Source organism: Procambarus clarkii, chromosome 16 (genome assembly GCF_040958095.1).
Source record: "Procambarus clarkii isolate CNS0578487 chromosome 16, FALCON_Pclarkii_2.0, whole genome shotgun sequence".
Taxonomy (NCBI): domain Eukaryota; kingdom Metazoa; phylum Arthropoda; class Malacostraca; order Decapoda; family Cambaridae; genus Procambarus; species Procambarus clarkii.
The window spans coordinates 6,748,654-6,773,663 of record NC_091165.1 but is presented as its reverse complement, the minus strand read 5'-3'; the positions used below and the strand labels follow the sequence as shown (position 1 = coordinate 6,773,663).

Here is a 25,010-nt window from a genome sequence, read left to right as displayed (position 1 = left end):
TTTGGTGTTGGGAGTGGTTGTGGTGTTGGAAGTGGTTGTGGTGTTGGGGGTGGTGGTGGTGTTGGGAGTGGTGGTGGGGACGAGAGTGGTTGTGGGGTTGAGGGTAGTGGTGGTGTTGGGAGTGGTTGTGGTGTTGGGAGTGGTGGAGGTGTTTGGAGTGGTTATGGTGTTGGGAGTGGTTGTGGTCTTGGGGGTGGTTGTGGTGTTGGGAGTGGTTGTGGTGTTTGGAGTGGTTATGGTGATGTGGCTGGTGGTGGTGTTGGGTATCATGGTGGTGTTGGGAGTGGTGATGGTGATGGGGGCGGTGGTGATGTTGGGGGCAGGAGGTTGTGTTGGGAGTTGTGGTGGTGTTGGGAGTGGTTGTGGTGTTGGGAGTGGTTGTGGTGTTGGGAGTGGTTGTGGTGTTAGAAGTGGTTATGGTGTTGGGAGTGGTTGTGGTGTTGGGACTGGTTGTGGGAGTAGTGGTGGTGTTGGGAGTTGTGGTGGTGTTGGGAGTGGTTGTGGTACTTGGAATAGTGGTGGTGTTGGGAGTGGTTGTGGTGTTGGGAGTGGTGGTAGTGTTGGAGGGTGTTGGTGGTGTTGGGAGTGGTTGTTGTGTTTGGAATGGTTGAGGTGTTAGGAATGGTTGTGGTGTTGGGAGGTGGTGGTGGTGTTCGGAGGTGGTGGGTTGTTTGGTGTGGTTGTGGTGTTGGGAGTGGTTGTAGTGTTGGGGGTGGTGGTGGTGTTGGGAGTGGTTGTTGTGTTGGGGGTGGTGGTTGTGTTGGGAGTGGTTGTGGTGTTTGGAGTGGTGGTGGTGGTAGTGGTGGTGTTTGGGAGTGGTTTTAGGAGTGGTGGTGGTGTTGGGAGTGGTTGTGGTGTTGGGGGTGGTGTTGGTGTTGAGAGTGGTTGTTGTCTTGGGGGTGGTGGTGTAGTTGGGAGTGGTGTTGGTGTTGGAAGTGGTTGTGGTGTTGGGGGTGGTGTTGGTGTTGGGAGTGATTGTGGTTTTGGGAGTGGTTGTGGTGTTCGGGTGGTTGTAGTGTTGGGAGTGGTGGTGGTGTTGGGAGTGGTGATGGTGTTGTGAGTGGTGGTGGTGTTGAGAGTGGTTGTGGTGTTGGGAGTGGTTGTGGAGTTGGGAGTGGTTGTGGTGTTGGGAGTGGTTGTGGTGTTGGAGGGTGGTGGTTGTGTTGGGAGTGGTTGTGGAGTTGAGAGTTATGGGGGTGATGTTGGAGGGTAGTGGTGGTGTTGTGAGTAGTTGTGGTGTTGGGATTTTTGGTGGTATTGGAAGCGGTTGTGGTGTTGAAGGGTGGTGGTGGTGTTGGGAGTGGTTGTGGTCGTGGGAGTGGTTATGGTGTTGAGGGGTGGTGGTGGTGTTGGAAGTGGTTGTTGTGTTGGGGTGGTAGTGATGGTGTTGGCAGTGGTTGTGGTGTTGGGGGTGGTGGTGTTGTTGGGAGTGGTTGTGGTTTTGGGAGTGGTGGTGGGGTGTTAGGAGTGGTTGTCGTGTTGGGAGTGGTTGTTGTGTAGGGGGTGGTGGTGGTGTTGGGAGTGGTTGTGGTGTTGGAAGAGGTTGTGGTGTTGGGAGTGGTTGTGGTGTTGGGAGTGGTTGTGGTGTTGGGGGTGTTGGTGATGTTGGGAGTGGTGGTGGTGTTGGGAGTGATTGTGTTGTTGGAAGTGGTGGTGGTGTTGGGAGTGGTTTTGGTGTTGGGAGTGGTTGTGGTGTTGGAAGTGGTTGTGGTGTTGGGGGTGGTGGTGGTGTTGGGAGTGGTGGTGGGGACGAGAGTGGTTGTGGGGTTGAGGGTAGTGGTGGTGTTGGGAGTGGTTGTGGTGTTGGGAGTGGTGGAGGTGTTTGGAGTGGTTATGGTGTTGGGAGTGGTTGTGGTCTTGGGGGTGGTTGTGGTGTTGGGAGTGATTGTGTTGTTGGAAGTGGTGGTGGTGTTGGGAGTGCTTTTGGTGTTGGGAGTGGTTGTGGAGCTTAAAGTGGTGGTGGTGTTTGGAGTGATGGTGATGTTGCGAGTGGTTATGGTGTTGGGGGGCTGGTGGTGATGTTGGGAGTGGTGTTGGTGTTGGGAGTGGTGGTGGTGTTGTGAGTGGTTGTGGTATTGGAAGTGGTAGTGGTGTTGGGAGTGGTTATGGTGTTGGGGTTGGTGGGGGTGTTGGGAGTGGTGTTGGTGTTGGGAGTGGTGGTGGTGATGGGAGTGGTTTTGGTGTGTGTATTGGTTGGGGTGTTGGGAGTGGTTGTGGTGTTGGAAGTGGTTGTGGTGTTGGGAGTGGTGGTGGTATTGGGAGTGGTGTTTGTGCTGGGAGTGGTGTTGGTGTTGGGAGTGGCGGTGGTGTTGGGAGTGGTCGTGGTTGGAAAGGGTTGTTATTGTTGGGAGTGGTAATTGTGTTCGGGTGGAGGTGGTGTTGGGAGGGGTGTTGGTGTAGGGAGTGGGGGTGGTGATGGGAGTAATTGAGGTTTTGGGAATGGTTGTGCTGTTAGGAGTGGTTGTAATGTTGGGGGGTGGTGGTGGTGTTGGGAGTGTTTGTGGTGTTGAAGGGTCGTGGTTGTGTTGGGAGTAGTTGTGGTGTTGGGAGTAGTTGTGGTGTTGAGAGTGGTGGTGGTGGTGTTGGGGGTTAGTGGTGGTGTTGGGAGTGGTTGTGGTGTTGGGAATGTTGGTGGTGTTGGGAGCGGTTGTGGTGTTGAAGGGTGGTGGTGGTGTTGGGAGTGGTTGTGGTCTTGGGAGTGGTTGTGGTGTTGGAGGGTGGTGGTGGAATTGGGAGTGGTTGTGGTGATGGGGTGGGGGTGATGGTGTTGGGAGTGGTTGTGGATTTGGGAGTGGTGGTGGTATTAGGAGTGGTTGTGGTGTTTAGAGTGGTTGTTGTGTTGGGGGCGGTGGTGTTGTTGGGAGTGGTTGTGGTGTTGGGAGTGGTTGTGGTGTTGGGAGTGGTTGTGGTGTTGGGAGTGCTTGTGGTGTTGGGAGTTGTTATGGTTTTGGGGGTGGTGGTGGTGTTGGGAGTGGTGGTGGTGTTGGGGGTGGTGGTGTTAGAGTGGTTGTTGTGTTGGGGGCGGTGGTGGTGTTGGGAGTGGTTGTGGTGTTGGGAGTGGTTGTGGTGTTGGGAGTGGTTGTGGTGTTGGGAGTGCTTGTGGTGTTGGGAGTTGTTATGGTTTTGGGGGTGGTGGTGGTGTTGGGAGTGGTGGTGGTGTTGGGGGTGGTTTTGGTGTTAGGAGTAGTTGTGGTGTTGGGGGAGGTGGTGGTGTTGGGAGTGGTTGAGGTTTTGGGAATAGTTGTAGTGTTAGGAGTGGTTGTAGTGTTGGGGGGTATGGTGGTGTTGGGATTGGTTGTGGTGTTGCGAGTGGTGGTGGTGGTGTTGAGAGGTAGTGGTGGTGTTGGGAGTGGTTGAGGTTTTGGGAGTTGTGGTGGTGTTAGGAGTGGTTGTGGTGTTGGGAGTGGTTGTTGTGTTGGAGTTGGTGGTGGTGTTGGGAGTGGTTGTGGTGTTGGGGGGTGGTGTTGGCAGTGGTGGTGGTATTGAGAGATGTTGTGGTGTTGGGAGTGGTTGTGGTGTTGAGAGTGATTGTGGTGTTGGGAGTGGTTGTGGTGTTGGGAGTGGTGGTGGTGGTGTTGGGGGGTAGTGGTGGTATTGGGAGTAATTATAGTATTGGGAGTGGTTGTGGTGTTGGGAGCAGTAGTCGTGTTTGAAGTGGTGGTGTAGTTGGGAGTGGTTGTGGTGTTGGCAGTAGTTGTGGTGTAGGGAGGGATTGTGGTATTGGGAATGGTTGTGGTGTTGGGAGTGGTGGTGGTGTTGGGAGTGGTGGTGGTGTTGGGAGTGGTTGTGGTGTTGGGAGAGGTTGTAGCATTGGGGGTGGTGTTAGGGGTGGTGGTGGTGTTGGGGGGGTTGTTGTGGTGTTGAGAGTGGTGGTGGTGTTGGGAGTGGTGGTGGTGTTGGGAGTGGTTGTGGTATTGGGAGTGGTTGTGTTGTTGGGAGTGGTTGTGGTGTTGGGGGTGGTTGTGTTGTTGGAAGTGGCTGTTGTGTTTTGAGTGATTGTGGTGTTGGGAGTGGTTGTGGTGTTGGGAGTGGTTGTGGTGTTTGGAGTGGTTGTGGTGTTGGGAGTGATTGTGGTTTTGGGAGTAGTTATGGTGTTGGGGGTGGTGATGGTGTTGGGAGTGGTGTTGGTGTTGCGAATGGTGGTGGTCTTGGGAGTGGTTGTGGTGTTGGGAGTGGTTGTGGTGCTGAGGGTGGTTTTGGTGTTGGGAGTAGTTGTCGTGTTAGGAGTAGTTATGGTGTTCGGAGTGGTGTTGGGGGTGGTGGTAGTGTTGAGTGGTGGTTGTGGTGTTGAGAGTGGCGGTGGTGTTGGGAGTGGTGGTGGTGTTGGGAGTGGTTGTGGTATTGGGAGTGGTTGTGGTGTTGGGCGTGGTGGTGGTGTTCGGGTGATGGTGGTGTTGGGAGTGCTGGTGGTGTTTGGAGTCGTGGTGGTTTTGGGAGTAATGGTGGTGTTGGGAGTGGTTGTGGTGTTGGGAGTGGTTGTAGTGTTGACGAGGGGGGTGGTGGTGTTAGGAGTGGTTGTTGTGTTGGGAGTGGTGGTTGTGTTGGGGTACGTGGTGGTGTTGGGAGTGGTTGTGGTGTTGGGAGTGGTTGTGGTGTTCGGAGTATTTATGGTGTTGGGGGTGGTGGTGTTGTTGGGAGTGGTTGTGGTGTTAGGGGTGGTTGTTGTGTTGGGAGTGATTGTGGTGTTGGGAGTGGTTGTGGTGTTGGGAGTGGTTGTAGTGTTGGGAGTGTTTGTGGTGTTGAAGGGTCGTGGTTGTGTTGGGAGTAGTTGTGGTGTTGAAGGGAGGTGGTGGTATTGGGAGTGGTTGTAGTCTTGGGAGTGGTTGTGGTGTTGGGGGGTGGTGGTGGAGTTGGGAGTGGTTGTGGTGATGGGATGGGGGTGATGGTGTTGGGAGCGGTTGTGGATTTGGGAGTTGTTATGGTGTTGGGAGTGGTTGTGGTGTTGGGAGTTGTTATGGTGTTGGGGGTGGTGGTGGTGTTGGGAGTGGTGGTGGTGTTGGGAGTGGTTGTGGTATTGGGAGTAATTGTGGTGTTGGGGGTGGTTTTGGTGTTGTGAATAGTTGTGGTGTTGGGGGGAGGTGGTGGTGTTGGGAGTGGTTGAGGTTTTGGGAATAGTTGTGGTGTTAGGAGTGGTTGTAGTATTGGGGGTGGTGGTGGTGTTGGGAGTGATTGTGGTGTTGGGAGTGGTTTTGGTGTTCGGGTGGTTGTAGTGTTGGGAGTGGTGGTGGTGTTGGGAGTGGTTTTGGTTTGGGTGGTGGTGGTTGTGTTGGGAGTGGTTGTGGTGTTGGGATTGTTGGTGGTGTTGGGAGTGTTGGTGGTGTTGGGAGCGGTTGTGGTGTTGAAGGGTTGTGGTGGTGTTGGGAGTGGTTGTGGTCGTGGGAGTGGTTGTGGTTTTGGGGGGTGGTGGTGGTGTTGGAAGTGGTTAATGGTGTTGGGGTGGTGGTGATGGTGTTGGCAGTGGTTGTGGTGTTGGGGGTGGTGGTGCTGTTTGGAGTGGTTGTGGTTTCGGGAGTGGTGGTGGTGTTAGGAGTGGTTGTGGTGTTGGGAGTGGTTGTTGTATCAGGGGTGGTGGTGGTTTTGGGAGTGGTTGTGGTGTTGGGAGTGGTTGTGGTGTTGGGAGTGGTTGTGGTGTTGGTAGTGGTTGTGGTGTTAGGAGTGGTTGTGGTGTTGGGAGTCGTGGTGGTGTTGGGAGTGGTTGTGATGTTGCGGGGGGTTTTGGTGTTGGGAGTATTTGTCGTGTTAGGAGTGGTTTTGGTGTTAGGAGTGGTTGTGGTGTTGTGGGGAGGTGGTGGTGTTAGGAGTGGTGGTGGTGTTGGGGGTGGTGGTGGTGTTGGGAGTGGTTATTGTTTTGGGAGTGGTGGTTGTGTTGGGAGTGTTTGTTGTGTTGGGAGTGGTGGTGGTGTTGGGAGTGGTTGTTGTGTTGGGAGTGGTGGTTGTGTTGGGAGAGTTTGTGGTGTTAGGAGTGGTAGTGGTGGTGTTGGGGGGTAGTAGTGGTGTATGGAGTGGTTGTGGTTTTGGGAGTGGTGTTGGGGTACGTGGTGGTGTTGGGAGTGGTTGTGGTGGTGTTGGCAGTATTGGTGGTGTTGAGAGTGGTTGTAGTGTTAAGGGTGGTAGCTATGTTGGGAGTGGTTGTAGTTTTGGGAGTGGTGGTTGTGTTAGGAGTGATGGTGGTGTTTGGAGTGGTTGTGGTGTTGGGAGTGGTTGTGGTGTTGGGAGTTGTTATGGTGCTGGGGGTGGTGGTGTTGTTGGGAATGGTTGTGGTGTTGGGGGTGGTTGTTGTGTTGGGAATGATTGTGGTGTTGGGAGTGGTTGTGGTGTTGGGAGTGGTTGTAGTGTTGGGAGTGGTGGTGGTGTTGGGAGTGGTGGTTATGTTGGGAGTGTTTGTTGTGTTGGGAGTGGTGGTGGTGCTGGGAGTGGTTGTGGTGTTGGGGGTGGTTGTTGTGTTGGGAGTGGTTGTGGTGTTGGGGCTGATGGTGGTGTTGTGAGTGGTTGTGGTGTTGGAAGTGGTTGTGGTGTTTGGAGTAGTTGTAGTGGTGGGGGTGGTTGTGGTGTTGGGAGTGGTTGTGGTGTTTGGAGTGGTTATGGTGATGTGGCTGGTGGTGGTGTTGGGTATCATGGTGGTGTTGGGAGTGGTGGTTGTGATGGGGGTGGTGGTGATGTTGGGGGCAGGGGGTGGTGTTGGGAGTTGTGGTGGTGTTGGGAGTGGTTGTGGTGTTGGGATGGATGTGGTGTTGGGAGTGGTTGTGGTGTTGGGGGTGTTGGTGATGTTGGGAGTGGTGGTGGTGTTGGGAGTGATTGTGTTGTTGGAAGTGGTGGTGGTGTTGGGAGTGGTTTTGGTGTTGGGAGTGGTTGTGGTGTTGGAAGTGGTTGTGGTGTTGGGGGTGGTGGTGGGGACGAGAGTGGTTATGGGGTTGAGGGTAGTGGTGGTGTTGGGAGTGGTTGTGGTGTTGGGAGTGGTGGAGGTGTTTGGAGTGGTTATGGTGTTGGGAGTGGTTGTGGTCTTGGGGGTGGTTGTGGTGTTGGGAGTGATTGTGTTGTTGGAAGTGGTGGTGGTGTTGGGAGTGCTTTTGGTGTTGGGAGTGGTTGTGGAGCTTAAAGTGGTGGTGGTGTTTGGAGTGATGGTGATGTTGCGAGTGGTTATGGTGTTGGGGTTGGTGGGGGTGTTGGGAGTGGTGTTGGTGTTGGGAGTGGTGGTGGTGATGGGAGTGGTTTTGGTGTGTGTATTGGTTGGGGTGTTGGGAGTGGTTGTGGTGTTGGAAGTGGTTGTGGTGTTGGGAGTGGTGGTGGTATTGGGAGTGGTGTTTGTGCTGGGAGTGGTGTTGGTGTTGGGAGTGGCGGTGGTGTTGGGAGTGGTCGTGGTTGGAAAGGGTTGTTATTGTTGGGAGTGGTAATTGTGTTCGGGTGGAGGTGGTGTTGGGAGGGGTGTTGTAGGAAGTGGGGGTGGTGATGGGAGTAATTGAGGTTTTGGGAATGGTTGTGGTGTTAGGAGTGGTTGTAATGTTGGGGGGTGGTGGTGGTGTTGGGAGTGTTTGTGGTGTTGAAGGGTCGTAGTTGTGTTGGGAGTAGTTGTGGTGTTGGGAGTAGTTGTGGTGTTGAGAGTGGTGGTGGTGGTGTTGGGGGTTAGTGGTGGTGTTGGGAGTGGTTGTGGTGTTGGGAATGTTGGTGGTGTTGGGAGCGGTTGTGGTGTTGAAGGGTGGTGGTGGTGTTGGGAGTGGTTGTGGTCTTGGGAGTGGTTGTGGTGTTGGAGGGTGGTGGTGGAATTGGGAGTGGTTGTGGTGATGGGGTGGGGGTGATGGTGTTGGGAGTGGTTGTGGATTTGGGAGTGGTGGTGGTATTAGGAGTGGTTGTGGTGTTTAGAGTGGTTGTTGTGTTGGGGGCGGTGGTGTTGTTGGGAGTGGTTGTGGTGTTGGGAGTTGTTGTGGTGTTGGGAGTGGTTGTGGTGTTGGGAGTGCTTGTGGTGTTGGGAGTTGTTATGGTTTTGGGGGTGGTGGTGGTGTTGGGAGTGGTGGTGGTGTTGGGGGTGGTGGTGTTAGAGTGGTTGTTGTGTTGGGGGCGGTGGTGGTGTTGGGAGTGGTTGTGGTGTTGGGAGTGGTTGTGGTGTTGGGAGTGGTTGTGGTGTTGGGAGTGCTTGTGGTGTTGGGAGTTGTTATGGTTTTGGGGGTGGTGGTGGTGTTGGGAGTGGTGGTGGTGTTGGGGGTGGTTTTGGTGTTAGGAGTAGTTGTGGTGTTGGGGGAGGTGGTGGTGTTGGGAGTGGTTGAGGTTTTGGGAATAGTTGTAGTGTTAGGAGTGGTTGTAGTGTTGGGGGGGTATGGTGGTGTTGGGATTGGTTGTGGTGTTGCGAGTGGTGGTGGTGGTGTTGAGAGGTAGTGGTGGTGTTGGGAGTGGTTGAGGTTTTGGGAGTTGTGGTGGTGTTAGGAGTGGTTGTGGTGTTGGGAGTGGTTGTTGTGTTGGGGTTGGTGGTGGTGTTGGGAGTGGTTGTGGTGTTGGGGGGTGGTTGTGGTGTTGGGAGTGGTGGTGGTGGTGTTGGGGGGTAGTGGTGGTATTGGGAGTAATTGTAGTATTGGGAGTGGTTGTGGTGTTGGGAGCAGTGGTCGTGTTTGGAGTGGTGGTGTAGTTGGGAGTGGTTGTGGTGTTGGCAGTAGTTGTGGTGTAGGGAGGGATTGTGGTATTGGGAATGGTTGTGGTGTTGGGAGTGGTGGTGGTGTTGGGAGTGGTGGTGGTGTTGGGAGTGGATGTGGTGTTGGGAGAGGTTGTAGCATTGGGGGTGGTGTTGGGTGTGGTGGTGGTGTTGGGGGGGTTGTTGTGGTGTTGAGAGTGGTGGTGGTGTTGGGAGTGGTGGTGGTGTTGGGAGTGGTTGTGGTATTGGGAGTGGTTGTGTTGTTGGGAGTGGTTGTGGTGTTGGGGGTGGTTGTGTTGTTGGAAGTGGCTGTTGTGTTTTGAGTGATTGTGGTGTTGGGAGTGGTTGTGGTGTTTGGAGTGGTTGTGGTGTTGGGAGTGATTGTGGTTTTGGGAGTAGTTATGGTGTTGGGGGTGGTGATGGTGTTGGGAGTGGTGTTGGTGTTGGGAATGGTGGTGGTCTTTGGAGTGGTTGTGGTGTTGGGAGTGGTTGTGGTGCTGAGGGTGGTTTTGGTGTTGGGAGTAGTTGTCGTGTTAGGAGTAGTTATGGTGTTCGGAGTGGTGTTGGGGGTGGTGGTAGTGTTGAGGGGTGGTTGTGGTTTTGAGAGTGGCGGTGGTGTTGGGAGTGGTGGTGGTGTTGGGAGTGGTTGTGGTATTGGGAGTGGTTGTGGTGTTGGGCGTGGTGGTGGTGTTCGGGTGATGGTGGTGTTGGGAGTGCTGGTGGTGTTTGGAGTCGTGGTGGTTTTGGGAGTAATGGTGGTGTTGGGAGTGGTTGTGGTGTTGGGAGTAGTTATGGAGTTGGGAGTGGTTGTGGTGTTGGGGCTGGTGGTGGTGTTAGGAGTGGTTGTGGTGTCGGGGTAGGTTTTGGTGTTGAGAGTGTTGTTGGTGTTGGGAGTGGTTGTGGTGTTGGGAGTGGTTGTGGTGTTGGGGGTGGTTGTGGTGTTGGGAGTGGTGGTGGTGTTGGGAGTGGTTCTGGTCTTGGGTGTAGTGGTGGTGTTGGGAGTGGATGTGTTGTTGGGAGTGGTGGTGGTGGTTTTGGGAGTGGTTGTGGTGTTGGGAGTGGTTGTGGTGTTGGGAGTGGTTGTGGTGTTGGGGGGTGGTGATGGTGTTGGTGGGGGGGTGGTAGTGTTAGGGGGGGTGGTGGTATTGGGAGTGGTGGTGGTAATGAGAGTGGTTGTTGTGTTGGGGGGGGTGGTGGTGTTGGGAGTGGATGTTTTGTTGGGAGTGGTGGTGGTGTGTGGAGTGGTAATGGTGTTGGGAGTGGTTGTTGTGTTAAGGGTGGTTGTGGTGATGGGAGAGATTGTGTTTTTGGAAATGGTGGTGGTGTTGGGAGTGGTTGTGGTGTTGTGAGTGGTGGTGGTGTTGGGATTGGTGGTGGTGTTGGGAGAGGTTGTGGTGTTGAGAGTGGTTATGGTGATGGGGGTGGTGGTTGTGTTGGGAGTGGTGTTGGGGTTGGGAGTGGTGGTGGTGTTGGGAGTGATTGTGTTGTTGGAATTGGTGGTGGTTTTGGGAGTGGTTATGGTGTTGGGAGTCGTTGTGGTGTTGGGAGTGGTTGTGGTGTTGGGTAGTGGTTGTGGTGTTGGGAGTGATTGTGGTATTGGAAGTGGTTGTGGTGTTGGGAGTGGTTGTTGTGGTGGGAATGGTTTTGGTGCTGGGGGTGGTGGTGGTGTTGGGAATGGAGTTGGTGTTGGGAATGTTGGTGGTGTTGGGAGCGGTTGTGGTGTTGAAGGGTGGTGGTGGTGTTGGGAGTGGTTGTGGTCTTGGGAGTGGTTGTGGTGTTGGGGGGTGGTGGTGGAATTGGGAGTGGTTGTGGTGATGGCGTGGGGGTGATGGTGTTGGGAGTGATTGTGGATTTGGGAGTGGTGGTGGTATTAGGAGTGGTTGTGGTGTTTAGAGTGGTTGTTGTGTTGGGGGCGGTGGTGGTGTTGGGAGTGGTTGAGGTGTTGGGAGTGGTTGTGGGGTTGGGAGTGGTTGTGGTGTTGGGAGTGCTTGTGGTGTTGGGAGTTGTTATGGTTTTGGGGGTGGTTTTGGTGTTAGGAGTAGTTGTGGTGTTGGGGGAGGTGGTGGTGTTGGGAGTGGTTGAGGTTTAGGGAATAGTTGTAGTGTTAGGAGTGGTTGTAGTGTTGGGGGGGTGGTGGTGGTGTTGGGAGTGGTTGTGGTGTTGCGAGTGGTGGTGGTGGTGTTGAGAGGTAGTGGTGGTGTTGGGAGTTGTGGTGGTGTTAGGAGTGGTTGTGGTGTTGGGAGTGGTTGTTGTGTTGGGGTTGGTGGTGGTGTTGGGAGTGGTTGTGGTGTTGGGGGGGGGGTGGTGTTGGCAGTGGTGGTGGTATTGAGAGATGTTGTGGTGTTGGGAGTGGTTGTGGTGTTGAGAGTGATTGTGGTGTTGGGAGTGGTTGTGGTGTTGGGAGCAGTGGTCGTGTTTGGAGTGGTGGTGTAGTTGGGAGTGGTTGTGGTGTTGGGAGCAGTGGTCGTGTTTGGAGTGGTGGTGTAGTTGGGAGTGGTTGTGGTGTTGGCAGTAGTTGTGGTGTAGGGAGGGATTGTGGTATTGGGAATGGTTGTGGTGTTGGGAGTGGTGGTGGTGTTGGGAGTGGTGGTGGTGTTGGGAGTGGTTGTGGTGTTGGGAGAGGTTGTAGCATTGGGGGTGGTGTTGGGGGTGGTGGTGGTGTTGGGGGGGTTGTTGCGGTGTTGAGAGTGGTGGTGGTGTTGGGAGTGGTGGTGGTGTTGGGAGTGGTTATGGTATTGGGAGTGGTTGTGGTGTTGGGAGTGGTTGTGGTGTTGGGGGTGGTTGTGTTGTTGGGAGTGGCTGTGGTGTTTTGAGTGATTGTGGTGTTGGGAGTGGTTGTGGTGTTGGGAGTGGTTGTGGTGTTTGGAGTGGTTGTGGTGTTGGGAGTGGTTGTGGTTTTGGGAGTAGTTATGGTGTTGGGGGTGGTGATGGTTTTGGGAGTGGTGTTGGTGTTGGGAATGGTGGTGGTCTTGGGAGTGGTTGTGGTGTTGGGAGTGGTTGTGGTGTTGAGGGTGGTTTTGGTGTTGGGAGTAGTTGTCATGTTAGGAGTAGTTATGGTGTTCGGAGTGGTGTTGGGGGTGGTGGTATTGTTGGGGGGTGGTTGTGGTGTTGAGAGTGGTGGTGGTGTTGGGAGTGGTGGTGGTGTTGGGAGTGGTTGTGGTATTGGGAGTGGTTGTGGTGTTGGGCGTGGTGGTGGTGTTGGGGTGATGGTGGTGTTGGGAGTGGTGGTGGTGTTTGGAGTCGTGGTGGTTTTGGGAGTAATGGTGGTGTTGGGAGTGGTTGTGGTGTTGGGAGTAGTTATGGAGTTGGGAGTGGTTGTGGTGTTGGGGCTGGTGGTGGTGTTAGGAGTGGTTGTGGTGTCGGGGTAGGTTTTGGTGTTGAGTGTGTTGTTGGTGTTGGGAGTGGTTGTGGTGTTGGGAGTGGTTGTGGTGTTGGGGGTGGTTGTGGTTTTGGGAGTGGTGGTGGTGTTGGGAGTGGTTGTGGTGTTGGGAGTGGTTCTGGTCTTGGGTGTAGTGGTGGTGTTGGGAGTGGATGTGTTGTTGGGAGTGGTGGTGGTGGTTTTGGGAGTGGTTGTGGTGTTGGGAGTGGTTGTGGTGTTGGGAGTGGTTGTGGTGTTGGGGGGTGGTGATAGTGTTGGTGGGGGGTGGTAGTGTTGGGGGGGGTGGTGTTATTGGGAGTGGTGGTGGTAATGAGAGTGGTTGTTGTGTTGGGGGTGGTGGTGGTGTTGGGAGTGGATGTGTTGTTGGGAGTGGTGGTGGTGTGTGGAGTGGTAATGGTGTTGGGAGTGGTTGTTGTGTTGAGGGTGGTTGTGGTGATGGGAGTGATTGTGTTTTTGGAAATGGTGGTGGTGTTGGGAGTGGTTGAGGTGTTGAGAGTGGTTATGGTGATGAGGGTGGTGGTTGTGTTGGGAGTGGTCTTGGGGTTGGGAGTGGTGGTGGTGTTGGGAGTGATTGTGTTGTTGGAATTGGTGGTGGTATTGGGAGTGGTTATGGTGTTTGGAGTCGTTGTGGTGTTGGGAGTGGTTGTGGTGTTGGGAGTGGTTGTGGTGTTGGGAGTGATTGTGGTATTGGAAGTGGTTGTGGTGTTGGGAGTGGTTGTTGTGGTGGGAATGGTTTTGGTGTTAGGGGTGGTGGTGGTGTTGGGAATGGTGTTGGTGTTGGGAGTGGTGGTGGTGTTGGGAGTGGTTGTGGTGTTGGAAGTGGTTGTGGTGTTGGGAGTGGAGTTGGTGTTGGGGGTAGTTGTGGTGTTGGGGGTGGTTTTGGTGTTGGGAGTGATTGTGGTGTTGGGAGTGGAGTTGGTGTTAGGGGGTGGTGGTTGTGTTGGGAGTGGTTGTGGTGTTGGGAGTGGTTGTGGTGTTGGGAGTGGTTGTGGTGTTGGGAGTGGAGTTGGTGTTGGGGGGTGGTGGTGGTGTTGGGAGTGATGGTGGTGTTAGGAGTTCTTGAGGTTTTGGGAATGGTTGTGGTGTTAGGAGTGGTTGTAGTGTTGGGGGGAGGTAGTGGTGTTGGGAGTGGTTGTGGTGTTGGGGGGTGGTGGTTGTGTTGGGAGTGGTTGTGGTGTTGGGAGTGGTGGTGGTGGTGTTGAGGGGTGGTGTTGGTGTTGGGAGTGGTTGTGGTTTGGGGAGTTCTGGAGGTGTTAGGAGTGGTTGTGGTGTTGGGAGTGGTTGTTGTGTTGGGGTAGTGGTGGTGTTGGGAGTGGTTGTGGTGTTGGGGTGGGGTGGTGGTGTTGGCAGTGGTGGTGGTGTTGAGAGTGGTTGTGGTGTTGGGGGTGGTGGTGGTGTTGGGATTGGTTGTAGTTTTGGGAGTGGTGGTGGTGTTAGGAGTGGTTGTGGTGTTGGGAGTGGTGGTGGAGATGGGAGTGGTTGTGGTGTAGGGAGTGGCTGTGGTGTTAAGAGTGGTGGTGGTGTTGGGAGTGGTTGTGGTAATGGGAGTGGTTATGGTGTTGGGGTGGTGGTGTTGTTGGGAGTGGTATTGGTGTTGGGAGTGGTTATGGTGTTGGGGGTGGTGTTGGTGTTGGGAGTGGTTGTGGTGTTGGGAGTGGTTTTGGTGTTGGGAGTGATTGTGGTGTTGGGAGTGGTGTTGGTGTTGAGAGTGGTGGTGGTGTTGTGAATGGTGGTGGTGTTGAGAGTGGTGGTAGTGGTGCTGGGAGTGGTTGTGGTGTTGGAAGTGGCTGTGGTGTTGGGAGTGGTTGTGGTGTTGGGGCTGGTGGTAGTGTTGTGAGTGGTTGTGGCGTTTAGAGTGGTTGTGGTGTTGGGAGTAGTTGTGGTGGTTGGTGTGGTTGTGGTGTTGGGAGTGGTTGAGGTTTTGGGAATGATTGTGGTGTTAGGAGTGGTTGTGGTTTTGGGGGTTATGGTTGTGTTGGGAGTGGTTGTGGTGTAGGGAGTGGTGGTGGTGGTGTTGGGGGGTAGTGGTAGTGTTGGGAGTGGTTGTGGTTTAGGGGGTGGTGATGGTGGTGTTAGGAGTGGTTGTGGTGTTGGGAGTGTGTTGTGGTGTTGGGGTGGTGGTGGTGTTATGAGTGCTTGTGGTGTTGGGGCGGGGGGGGGTGGTGGTGTTGGGGGTAGTGGTGGTGTTGGGAGTGGTGGTGGTGTTGGGAGTGGTGGTGGTGTTGAGAGTGTTGGTCTTAGAGTGGTGGTGCTCTAAGCCACAGCTCAGGATGGAAATAAGTCGATGAAGAACTCTGAAGGGTAAGGCAAGTCATTATGTATAAGTTTATTGTTTTAAAATTGAGTTAAAACTAACAGATATATGACCGAACCTAACCAACCCAACCTAACCTAACCTAACCTAATCTTAACCTAACCTAAACTAACACAACTACGTCAATAAATTTATTCCAAATATAATATAATAATAATAATTCCAATAAATTAATTGGAAACAATTATTTGAAAAAAAATCACTCGCCCTATTAGGCAAATCGAGTCTTGCATAGTTGGCCGAGAAGTGCGTTCTGACTACTAGGTACGACATATATATATATATATATATATATATATATATATATATATATATATATATATATATATATATATATATATATATATATATATGACTGAAAACTCACACCCCAGAAGTGACTCGAACCCATACTCCCAGGAGCAACGCAACTGGTATCTACAGGGACGCCGTTATCCGCTTGACCATCACGACCAGACATAAGGAAGTGATAGCCGAAGCTATTTGAACCACTTCCCCGCTGGCACTCGGATGGTAATCTTGGGCATAGCATTTTATCAAATCACCTCATTCTTTGGGGCACACATGAGGAACACAAATGCAAACAAGCCTGAATGGTCCCCAGGACTATATGCGACTGAAAACTCACACCCCAGAAGTGACTCGAACCCATACTCCCAGGAGCAACGCAACTGGTATCTACAGGGACGCCTTAATCCGCTTGACCATCATCCTTATGTCTGGTCGTGATGGTCAAGCGGATGAAGGCGTCCCTGTAGATACCAGTTGCGTTGACCGTGAGAGCACGGTCGACATATGCGTTAACAATACTCCTCTTGTACCTGTCTGGGCAGTCGCTGTTGGCATTTAGGCACATTCCTATGTTCGTTTCCTTAGTGTAGACTGCAGTGTGGAAACCTCCGCTCTTTTCCATGACTGTTACATCTAGAAAGGGCAGCTTCCCATCCTTTTCCATCTCGTAAGTGAAACGCAGCACGGAACTCTGCTCAAATGCCTCCTTCAGCTCCTGCAGATGTCTGACATCAGGTACCTGTGTAAAAATGTTGTCAACATACCTGCAGTATATGGCCGGTTTCAAGTTCATGTCGACTAAGACTTTTTGCTTGATGGTACCCATGTAGAAGTTTGCAAACAGGACACCTAGGGGAGAACCCATGGCGACCCCATCTACTTGCTTATACATGTGCCCATCCGGGCTCAAGAAGGGTGCCACTTTAGTACAAGCTTGGAGTAGTTTCCTTAGAATATTTTCGGGTATGTCAAGAGGAGTACAGGCTGGATCACGATACACTCTGTCGGCTATCATCCCGATTGTCTCGTCCACAGGTACGTTGGTAAACAGCGATTCTACGTCCAACGAGGCTCTTATCCCTGTGGCCCGTGTGCCCCGCAGTAAGTCAACAAATTCCTTTGGAGACTTCAGGCTGAAGGCGCAAGGAACATAAGGAGTCAGCAGGCCGTTGAGTCGCTTCGCCAGTCTGTTCGTGGGTGTGGGTATCTGGCTAATGATTGGCCGAAGTGGGTTTCCAGGCTTGTGTGTCTTGACATTTTCATACGCATATCCAGGTTTATATTCCCCAATGATCTTTGGCAGGTGGAGTCCGGATTTCTTGGCGTTCACAGTTTCGATCAGTTTGTTGACCTTTGCTTTCAATTTGGCTGTAATGTCCTTCGTTACCCTTTGGAACTTAGTTTGGTCAGAGAGTATGAGGTTCATTTTCGCCAGATATTCGTCTTTTTTAAGAATGACATATATTGGTGACTTGTCACCTCTCCTGACAACTATCTCCTTGTTCTCACGAAGGCTTTTAGCTGCCGCTTTGAGCTCGGGGGACAGTATGGTGCTTCTGTAATTGCCTCGATTCTTTCCTCCTTCTGCAATAAGTTCTGCTTGTAAGATATCTTTGGTAGTGACCTTCGTTTGTGTCTCGAAGTCGAATATGTCGTCCAACAGAATTTCCAACTCTACTTTCCGGGCCATCTCACTCGGTCTGGACATAACGTGACAGTTTATGCCCAGATTTAGGAGAGTGACTTGGTCCTCAGTGAGGTTAATTCCTGCAAGGTTAAGGAAGCCATCTCTTGGTCGTGGAATTGCCATAGGTCCTCCATATAATGTTGTAAGTTTCTTGATAATCCTTGTTTCAGTGCTGAGGTGATGTCGGTCTGTGAGGATGTCGAGGTGTCGTTCAATGCGGGTACGGATACTTTCGTCGATGTTGCTATTTCTCCACTCGTTCGTAGCATGAAGTAGTTGCGTTTTATTGTCTTTGATTTCATTCTCTGCCTTGTATATCTGATCACGAATCAGATCCTGGCGATATCTTATCGTGAAGGCTTGATTCCTTGCTGCTGGGTCGTGCGTTTTAATATTAGTATATTTTGGTAGCAGTCTTTCCTGTAGACATATATCATTAAATATGACCGAAAAAGTAAGATTAATAATTCTAACACGAATTTTCTCATTCTTTCGTACATTTCTTTTCACTGTTGGTGGTAATTCAAAAATCAATTCTCCAAAATTCATTTTTATTTCTAGTCTGACGCGACACTTGAGCGCGTTTCGTAAAACTTATCACATTTTCAAAGACTTTAGTTTACAAACACACAACTGAAACTGAATAGAGCTTACACATCTTCGAGGTTTATATCTCCATTTGGGTGAGGTGGATGAGGTGAAAAACGAACTTTCAACAATGGGTATTCAATGGGTATTAAATTCCAACACAAGACAGAACACGAAACAATGGGTATTAAATTAAAACACAAGACAGAACACGAAACAATGGGTATTGAATGGAAGTAATTGTAGAAAGCCTATTGGTCCATATTTCGTGATGCTTCTATATTGGAGCGGAGTCTTGAAGTGGGTAGAATATAGTTGTGCATTAATTGGCTGTTGATTGCTGGTGTTGACTTCTCTTTGGTCCCGCCTCTCGACTGTCAATCAACAGGTGTACAGGTTCCTGAGCCTATTGGGCTCTATCATATCTACACTTGAAACTGTGTATGGAGTCAGCCACCACCACATCACTTCCTAATGCATTCCATTTGTCAACCACTCTGACACTAAAAAAGTTCTTTTTAATATCTCTGTGGCTCATTTGGGCACTCAGTTTCCACCTGTGATGTGTAGTGCCTCGCAGACGTCAAGCCGCCTGCTATCGCTGAATCTATCGATGATTTCTGTGTTGTTTGCTAAGATTTCTCTGGTGATGGTTTGTTTGTGGGAAGAGATTATATGTTCCTTAATGGAGCCCTGTTGCTTATGCATCGTTAAACGCCTGGAAAGAGATGTTGTTGTCTTGCCTATATACTGTTTTTTTTTAGGCTTATAGTCCCCAAGAGGGCATTTGAAGGCATAGACGACGTTGGTCTCTTTTAAAGCGTTCTGCTTTGTGTCTGGAGAGTTTCTCATGAGTAGGCTGGCCGTTTTTCTGGTTTTATAGTGAATCGTCAGTTGTATCTGCTGATTTTTGTCTGTAGGGATAACGTTTCTACTGACAATATCTTTCAGGACCCTTTCCTCCGTTTTATGGGCTGTGGAAAAGAAGTTCCTGTAAAATAGTCTAATAGGGGGTATAGGTGTTGTGTTAGTTGTATATATATATATATATATATATATATATATATATATATATATATATATATATAAATATATATATATATATATATATATATATATATATATATATATATATATATATATATATAAGTTCATTTTCACTTTTTTATTTATGGTCTGATGCCTAGAAGCTTTTCGTAAGAACACTTCTCACATTTTCAAAGACATTTTATACATTCTCAGAACGTGCTTATATTTATTTTTGGGTGAGATTATGGCATTCAAATGTTTGGAGTGAGGTGACTGGGAACAAAAGACAAAACACGAAACAATGGATATAAATTGGATATATACAATGGACATATAACCTTATGTATACAATCTATCCTCTTGCTTCTGGGCTGGTTCGGGGTCTTGAAGTGGATAGAATGCAATTATGTGTAATTGGCTGTTGATTGCTGGTTTTGACCTCGTGATGTGTAGGGCCTCACTGATGCCGAGCCTCCTCATATCGTTATATCTGTTGATAATATCTGTGTTGCTTGTTAAGATGTTTCTGGTGATGGTCTGGTTGTGTGTGGAGATTATGTACTACTTGATGGAGCCCTGTTGTTTGTTCATTGTTAATCGCCTGGAAAGAAACGTTGTTGTCTTGCCTATATAATGTGACCTTTGGGGCTGACAATCCCCATGTGGGCATATGAAGGCATAGACGACGTTTGTTTCCTTCAAGGCGTTCTGTTGTGTGTCTGGAGAGTTCTTTATGAATAGGTTAGCCGTTTTCTTGTTTTTGTAGTAGATTGTTAATTGTATCCGTATTGTAATTGTATTGATACAATTAACAATCTGCTACAAAAACAAGAAAACAGCCAACCTACTCACAAAGAACTCTGCAGACACCAAACAGAACGTCTTAGACACCTTAACCTCTACACCACCACAACATAACTTTGGGCCATGATAAAGGCGCCGCATCATAAGATCTGTATAAGATGCTTACAGTAATGACATTGATTAAGCCTTTAGTGTCTGTAATACCATGATGATTGCTTTGAAATTACTCATGTGACTTCTAAGAAGATTCACATTAACCAACTCCTACGTCCTAAGCTATTCACCGAAAAGAAATATCTTATGACATGGATCATGACTATTATATTAATTTATGCCAACATGGTATATATGATAGTATCACAACTCTTACCGTTAACATAGCTTGAGTAAATATATTTGGAATAACGATATTGCTCAGTATAATTTGTATAAAAAGATCCAAGTTATAGTTTTATAAGGTACAGGAAATCTTACATTCAGGTCTGTGAGGACTCGTGAGTCAGGATGAGCTCCACCGAGGTAGAATATATGGTGCTGAGCCTGGAACACCTGGACGAAGTCTCCGACCTTCTTGTAAATCATTTCTATACGCGAGACATTATAGTAAGTCGGTCCTTGTTGTCGTACACCTGGCATTGTATTTAACTTGGTAGAATTTTCATATACTTATTCTAATCCGATAAAATTGAATAAGTTACTGAGAAGATTAAATATTTTTACCAGTGATACAATTTAAAAAACATGCAAAATTGATTATGCCCAAATATTTTTCGATATTTTTATATTGTCCTGAGTCATTGCAGACTTCAGGGCTGCGTTTTAGCCCAGAAAATAGGCTGACTCTCGACCTTCCTCACATCCGGAAATGCTTGGCATCTGGACTTTCATTGGGCGCTAGAGAAAAATCCACACAGCGGCTGGTTGGAGTAATTCTGAACCTCATTTTCACTGCTGACTCTCCACCGAAGCCAACTTTAAAAAATAACAACACTGAAGCAGAGGTAAGTTGCTGTAAAAGTAATTATACAATGCCACACGAAGGCCAATGTTGTACCCACATTAATGCAGGACCTGAAGGTTTCCACTCTGGTTGGAAGAATACAGACAAAAAGTGTCAGTGAAACTATACCCATTATTTTTTAACAAGTTCCGTCCCGCAGCTTGTTAAAAATAATGGCTGGAGGAAGAACATCACTCTATTGTACAATTACCAGCATAAAAACGGTGTACCTTCAACAGATTTTGTGCCCCGAGCATTAAAAAAATATATTCCTATACACTTCAATCAGGGAGAAATATATATTCTTGATCTTAGGAAAAAATGTAGTACTTGATAAACAGGATAATAATATTAAGATAACTGGGTTTGTATTTAGTAAGTAAGTCTAAATTGGCGAAATATTGAAAAAAAAGGAATGTTAGATGTTCTTGGTTTATTTGACAAAGATTAAAGGGAATGATAATTAAAAGGAAATGGATTAAATATTATGAGAAATATTGGAAATATATATGAGAGAAATAAAGGGAGAGTGTACCTATTAATGAATAAGAAGTAGAATGTGGCTGTGTTGTAACAGAATTAAGCATTGCAACTGCAGTAATACTGAAAATGGGTGTCAGGGGTGTTGTCAATAAAAGCCCTCAATGCAAATGATAATCGTAATGTGAGCAAACACTAAGACTCCGATGTTTCAGTGCTTGCGAGCATGACACAAAGTAATAACCCTTTCCTCGAGAAAATGGTGATCTCACATCACTTGATTTATAGTCTTACCCAAACGAGAGTTGTTATATGGTGTTGAACACTCAGGGGTTTCACACCAAAATATTTGTTTGATGCTGGGCTATGAAGCACCGTTATTTAATATCTGTGCCACAAAGACCTTTAAGAGAAAAATTGCTATTTTGAGAGAGTGAGGGGTACATGGGAAAGTGGTTAATTGAAGACTGAATGTAAGACAAAAATTTAAGTTAATTCATAAAACTTAACACTATTACACTTGAGAGATCGTTATATTGTAAGAGAGTATTAACCAGCAAAACTTCACAGTTGCACAATCCAGCATGTTGAGATCTCAAAAAGTACATAGGCTTTAGTGGCTTCAGTCTCAAACACTTGCAAGACACAGAATGATTTAACATGAACATTTGTGATAACTCTCAAACTGCTCACGACACTGGCAGTAGCAAAGAATATTGACAGGAGTAAATAGTACCCTTTTAATAACACTTTGTCACGCGCATGTCATGCACAGGTAATATATTTAAACAATCTTCTCTCGTACATTAACAATGAAGCATGCCAATGACTGGGTTAATACGACTCAAACCGAACATGCTGCCATATACCATGCCGTTTATTTTTTTATAAGACAGAGGCAGTGGAATTATATACTGTGACTCACAGAATGCATATAGTAGTAACACCCAGAAAATAGTAAGTGATAATCAATTGGATGTTTTAGCTGCCAAAGAAAACAGATTTAAAATTAAATTCCATTGATTCCATCAAATGTTTGAATCTCAAACCATGATACAGTTGACGTGCTTGCAAAAACAGCCACAGTAGTACAAATTAATATGGGTGTTTTATTAGCAGTGACAAAAAGAATACTTAAACGAATGTCTGATGAAAATCTTACTGACCTAAGAGATTCACTAAGACCTGAAAACTGTAGCTTCAAACATTTAATGAATTAAACGAGAAGGCATCTATATATAGAACTATCAGAGCAAAAAACTCAGCAATTGGGTGGTATAGTGGACAGAATAAGCCTGGGATATGGACGTATCAGGCACCTTTCTTTAAAACTCAAATATCGAATATACTATGTATCCACGTTGTTAAATATAAAAAAGGTATTGTCTTGAAAAGTATGGTGTAGAATTACCAAAAATAACTGACTTTCACCCCTACTCCTTGCATTGAGATATGCTGAACTCTGAATATAATATCTGAGTACTGAAACACTTCATGATACACTGGATTTGTACCATAGACTGACAATGTAATGCATCAGTTAGGAATTACTTGTGATGTAACTAAAACTTTAACTACAAAAACATCTTAACCACTCTCTGTGGTGAAGTGCTTAATAACACACTAGATTTCTCTGAAAATTAATATAAACAAAGAATACAACAAGGGGAATATAATCACTGAAAGAAAACGCACAAAAACAAATGACAAAATATCAGTCACCTGCCAAATATGCAACAAAAACTACAACGTTGCTGCAACTTTCAAACAAGTTGTAACACCTAACTTTGGGTGACATAGTCCATCATATTTTGTACAGACTTAGCTCTGAGTTCTGTGTCCCAAGGTATTTCCCTTAGGAAACGTCTGATCTCATATTTCCCCTTTCGGTAAGCCAGCCTTTTGTTTCCTAGTTCTTTTTTGGAGGAGATAATTCCTAGCTCTACCAGGTACTCAAAGTTTAATATTCTGTGGTCACTCATTCCCAAGGGTGCTTCCATCATAACTTCCCTTATATCCCACTCATTTAGGGTAAATATCAGATCGAGCATGGCTGGTTCACCTTCTCCTCTCATTCTTGTTGGTTCCTTGATGTGCTGACTTAGAAAGTGTCTTGTTGCCACGTCCAGCAGCTTAGCTCTCCATGTTTCTGGTCCTCCATGCGGATCCCGGTTCTCCCAGTCTAGTTTTCCGTGGTTGAAGTCTCTCATAATTAATAGTCCAGATCCATTCCTGCTGGCAACAGGGGGGGAATGAGGACATGGGGGAAAAGGGGGAAGTGGGAACATGGCAGGAGTATGGGAAGGGTAGTAGGTTGGGAATGGGGTGTGGGGGTAGGGAGATTTGATCTGAGCAAATGTTAGCTAAACATTTGAGGGGGGCAGGGAGGGTTTGGGGTAGGGGGGGGTTTCTATTCAGAGGAGGGTGGTGTGGTTGCCCTCCCCTCTGGTGTTACTGGGTAGCTGGTTGTGAGTTCCCCCCCTCACCTTTTGGGGATGATGTGTTGGGAGCTATGAGTTCCTGGTTTTCCCCTCTCGCCCTGCGCCTCTTTATTGCTTCTGTTGTTATGGCTCTCTCATCCCTCGTCATGTCCCTCTGGAGGTATAATTTTTTTAAATCTGCCACAGGCTGAAGGTGACTTTTCCTTGTTAGAATCAACTCCTTTGTGTTCTCGTTTGCAAACACTATCTTTAACACATGATCTCGGTCTTTGTGGCGGGAGTCTGTCAGCCGAGCGGACAGCACACTGGAATTGTGATCCTGTGGTCCCGGGTTCGATCCCGGGCGCCGGCGAGAAACAATGATCAGAGTTTCTGTTACCCTATGCCCCTGTTACCTAGCAGTAAAATAGGTACCTGGGTGTTAGCCAGCTGTCACGGGCTGCTTCCTGGGGGTGGAGGCTTGGTCGAGGACTGGGCCGCGGGGACACTAAAAAAAAAAAAAAAGCCGCGAAATCTTCTAAAGATACCTCAAGATTGTTGTATTAGCCTAACCTGAAAACCTTCTCCATTCTATGCTCAGCCCCTTCCATCTCTAGTGTCTTCAGTATTTCATTCACTGCTGTGTTGTCTTTATCATTCCACTCTGTCCTGTTGGAGCCTTCCTGCTTTTTAATACCCACAGCTACCACTGATCTTTTTCTTTTCAGCAGCTGGGTAGTGTGTGTGTGTATGTGTGTATGTGTGTGTGGGTGTGTGTGTGTGTGTGTGTGTGTGTGTGTGTGTGTGTGTGTGTGTGTGTGTGTGTGTGTGTGTGTGTGTGTGTATGTGTGTATGTGTGTGTGGGTGTGTGGGTGTGTGTGTGTGTGTGTGTGTGTGTGTGTGTGTGTGTGTGTGTGTGTATGTGTGTATGTGTGTGTGGGTGTGTGTGTGTGTGTGTGTGTGTGTGTGAACTCACCTAGTTGTACTCACCTAGTTGTGCTTGCGGGGGTTGAGCTCTGGCTCTTTGGTCCCGCCTCTCAACCGTCAATCAACAGGTGTACAGGTTCCTGAGCCTATTGGGCTCTATCATATCTACACTTGAAACTGTGTATGGAGTCAGCCTCCACCACATCACTTCCTAATGCATTCCATTTGTCAACCACTCTGACACTAAAAAAGTTCTTTCTAATATCTCTGTGGCTCATTTGGGCACTCAGTTTCCACCTGTGTCCCCTAGTGCGTGTGCCCCTTGTGTTAAATAGCCTATCTTTATCAACCCTGTCGATTCCCTTGAGAATCTTGAATGTGGTGATCATCCCAGCAAACAATTTTAGGTTGCCACAACATATCTGGAAAGTATTTGAAAGTATTGGAAACGTTTGTTTTATCGTATCAGATACGATATTGTGTGTGGACTTAAATAGGTTTCCAAAACTTATAACCAAGACATATGTATCTAACACTAATTTGAGATGTTGTGGCAACTTTACACTCCTAACATGAGTCATTCATAATCCATTCATATACCAATATGAATCTCTTATGAAAGGTTTGAGCCAATAATCTGAACCCTTTTCACTTCTTTGTGTTTAAAGTTAAATTTCTTGAAATTAAATTATATTTTATATTATATTATTTTTATTATATTTTATATTATATTATTTTTATTATATTTTATATTATATTATTTTTATTATATTTTATATTATATTATTTTTATTATATTTTATATTATATTATTTTTATTATATTTTATATTATATTATTATTTTCAATTTAAATATTAAAACCAATTTAAGGGTAATAAAAATCTAATAATTTATGTTTCTTTTATTATTTACTAACAATTATAATTATTTACTAACGGAGAGAGGGGAGGCTGTACGGCGGAGAGTGGCGGCTGTGGCGGACAGTGGCAGCGGTGGCGGATAGTGGCGGCGGGCGGACAGTGGCGGCTGCGGGCGGACAGTGGTGGCGGGCGGACAGTAGCGGCGGTGGCGGATAGTGGCGACGGGCGGACAGTGGCGGCGGTGGCGGATAGTGGCGGCGGGCGGACAGTGGCGGCGGGCGGACAGTGGCGGCGGGCGGACAGTGGCGGCGGGCGGACAGTGGCGTCGGGCGGACAGTGGCGGCAGTGGCGGATAGTGGCGGCGGGCGGACAGTGGCGGCGGTGGCGGATAGTGGCGGCGGGCGGACAGGGCGGCGGCGGGCGGCTTTGGCGGCGGTGGTGGACAGTGGCGGCAGGCGGACAGTGGCGGCGGCGGGCGGACAGTGGCGGCGGCGGGCGGACAGTGGCGGCGGCGGGCGAACAGTGGCGGCGGCGGGCGGACAGTGGAGGCGGCGGGCGGACAGTGGAGGCAGCGGGCGGACAGTGGAGGCGGCGGGCGGACAGTGGAGGCGG

The 25,010-nt window shown here is 48.7% G+C and overlaps 1 protein-coding gene across 5 annotated transcripts in view; it reads left to right on the top strand.

Annotated features, from left to right (window-relative positions):
• Positions 1-25,010, top strand: part of LOC138349595 (uncharacterized) — a 348,497-nt gene that overhangs the window by 111,213 nt on the left and 212,274 nt on the right. For 3 of the 5 annotated variants that reach the window (XM_069325241.1, XM_069325239.1, XM_069325243.1), the window contains exons 2-3: positions 19,190-19,312; positions 19,504-19,710. The exons of 1 other annotated variant lie outside the window; for it this stretch is intronic. In XM_069325241.1, coding sequence (XP_069181342.1) covers positions 19,214-19,312; positions 19,504-19,710 — 306 coding nt within the window. In that variant the 5' untranslated portion in view covers positions 19,190-19,213. The remainder of the gene's footprint in view (positions 1-19,189; positions 19,313-19,503; positions 19,711-25,010) is intronic. One more of the 5 variants, XM_069325240.1, reaches the window with a different exon arrangement.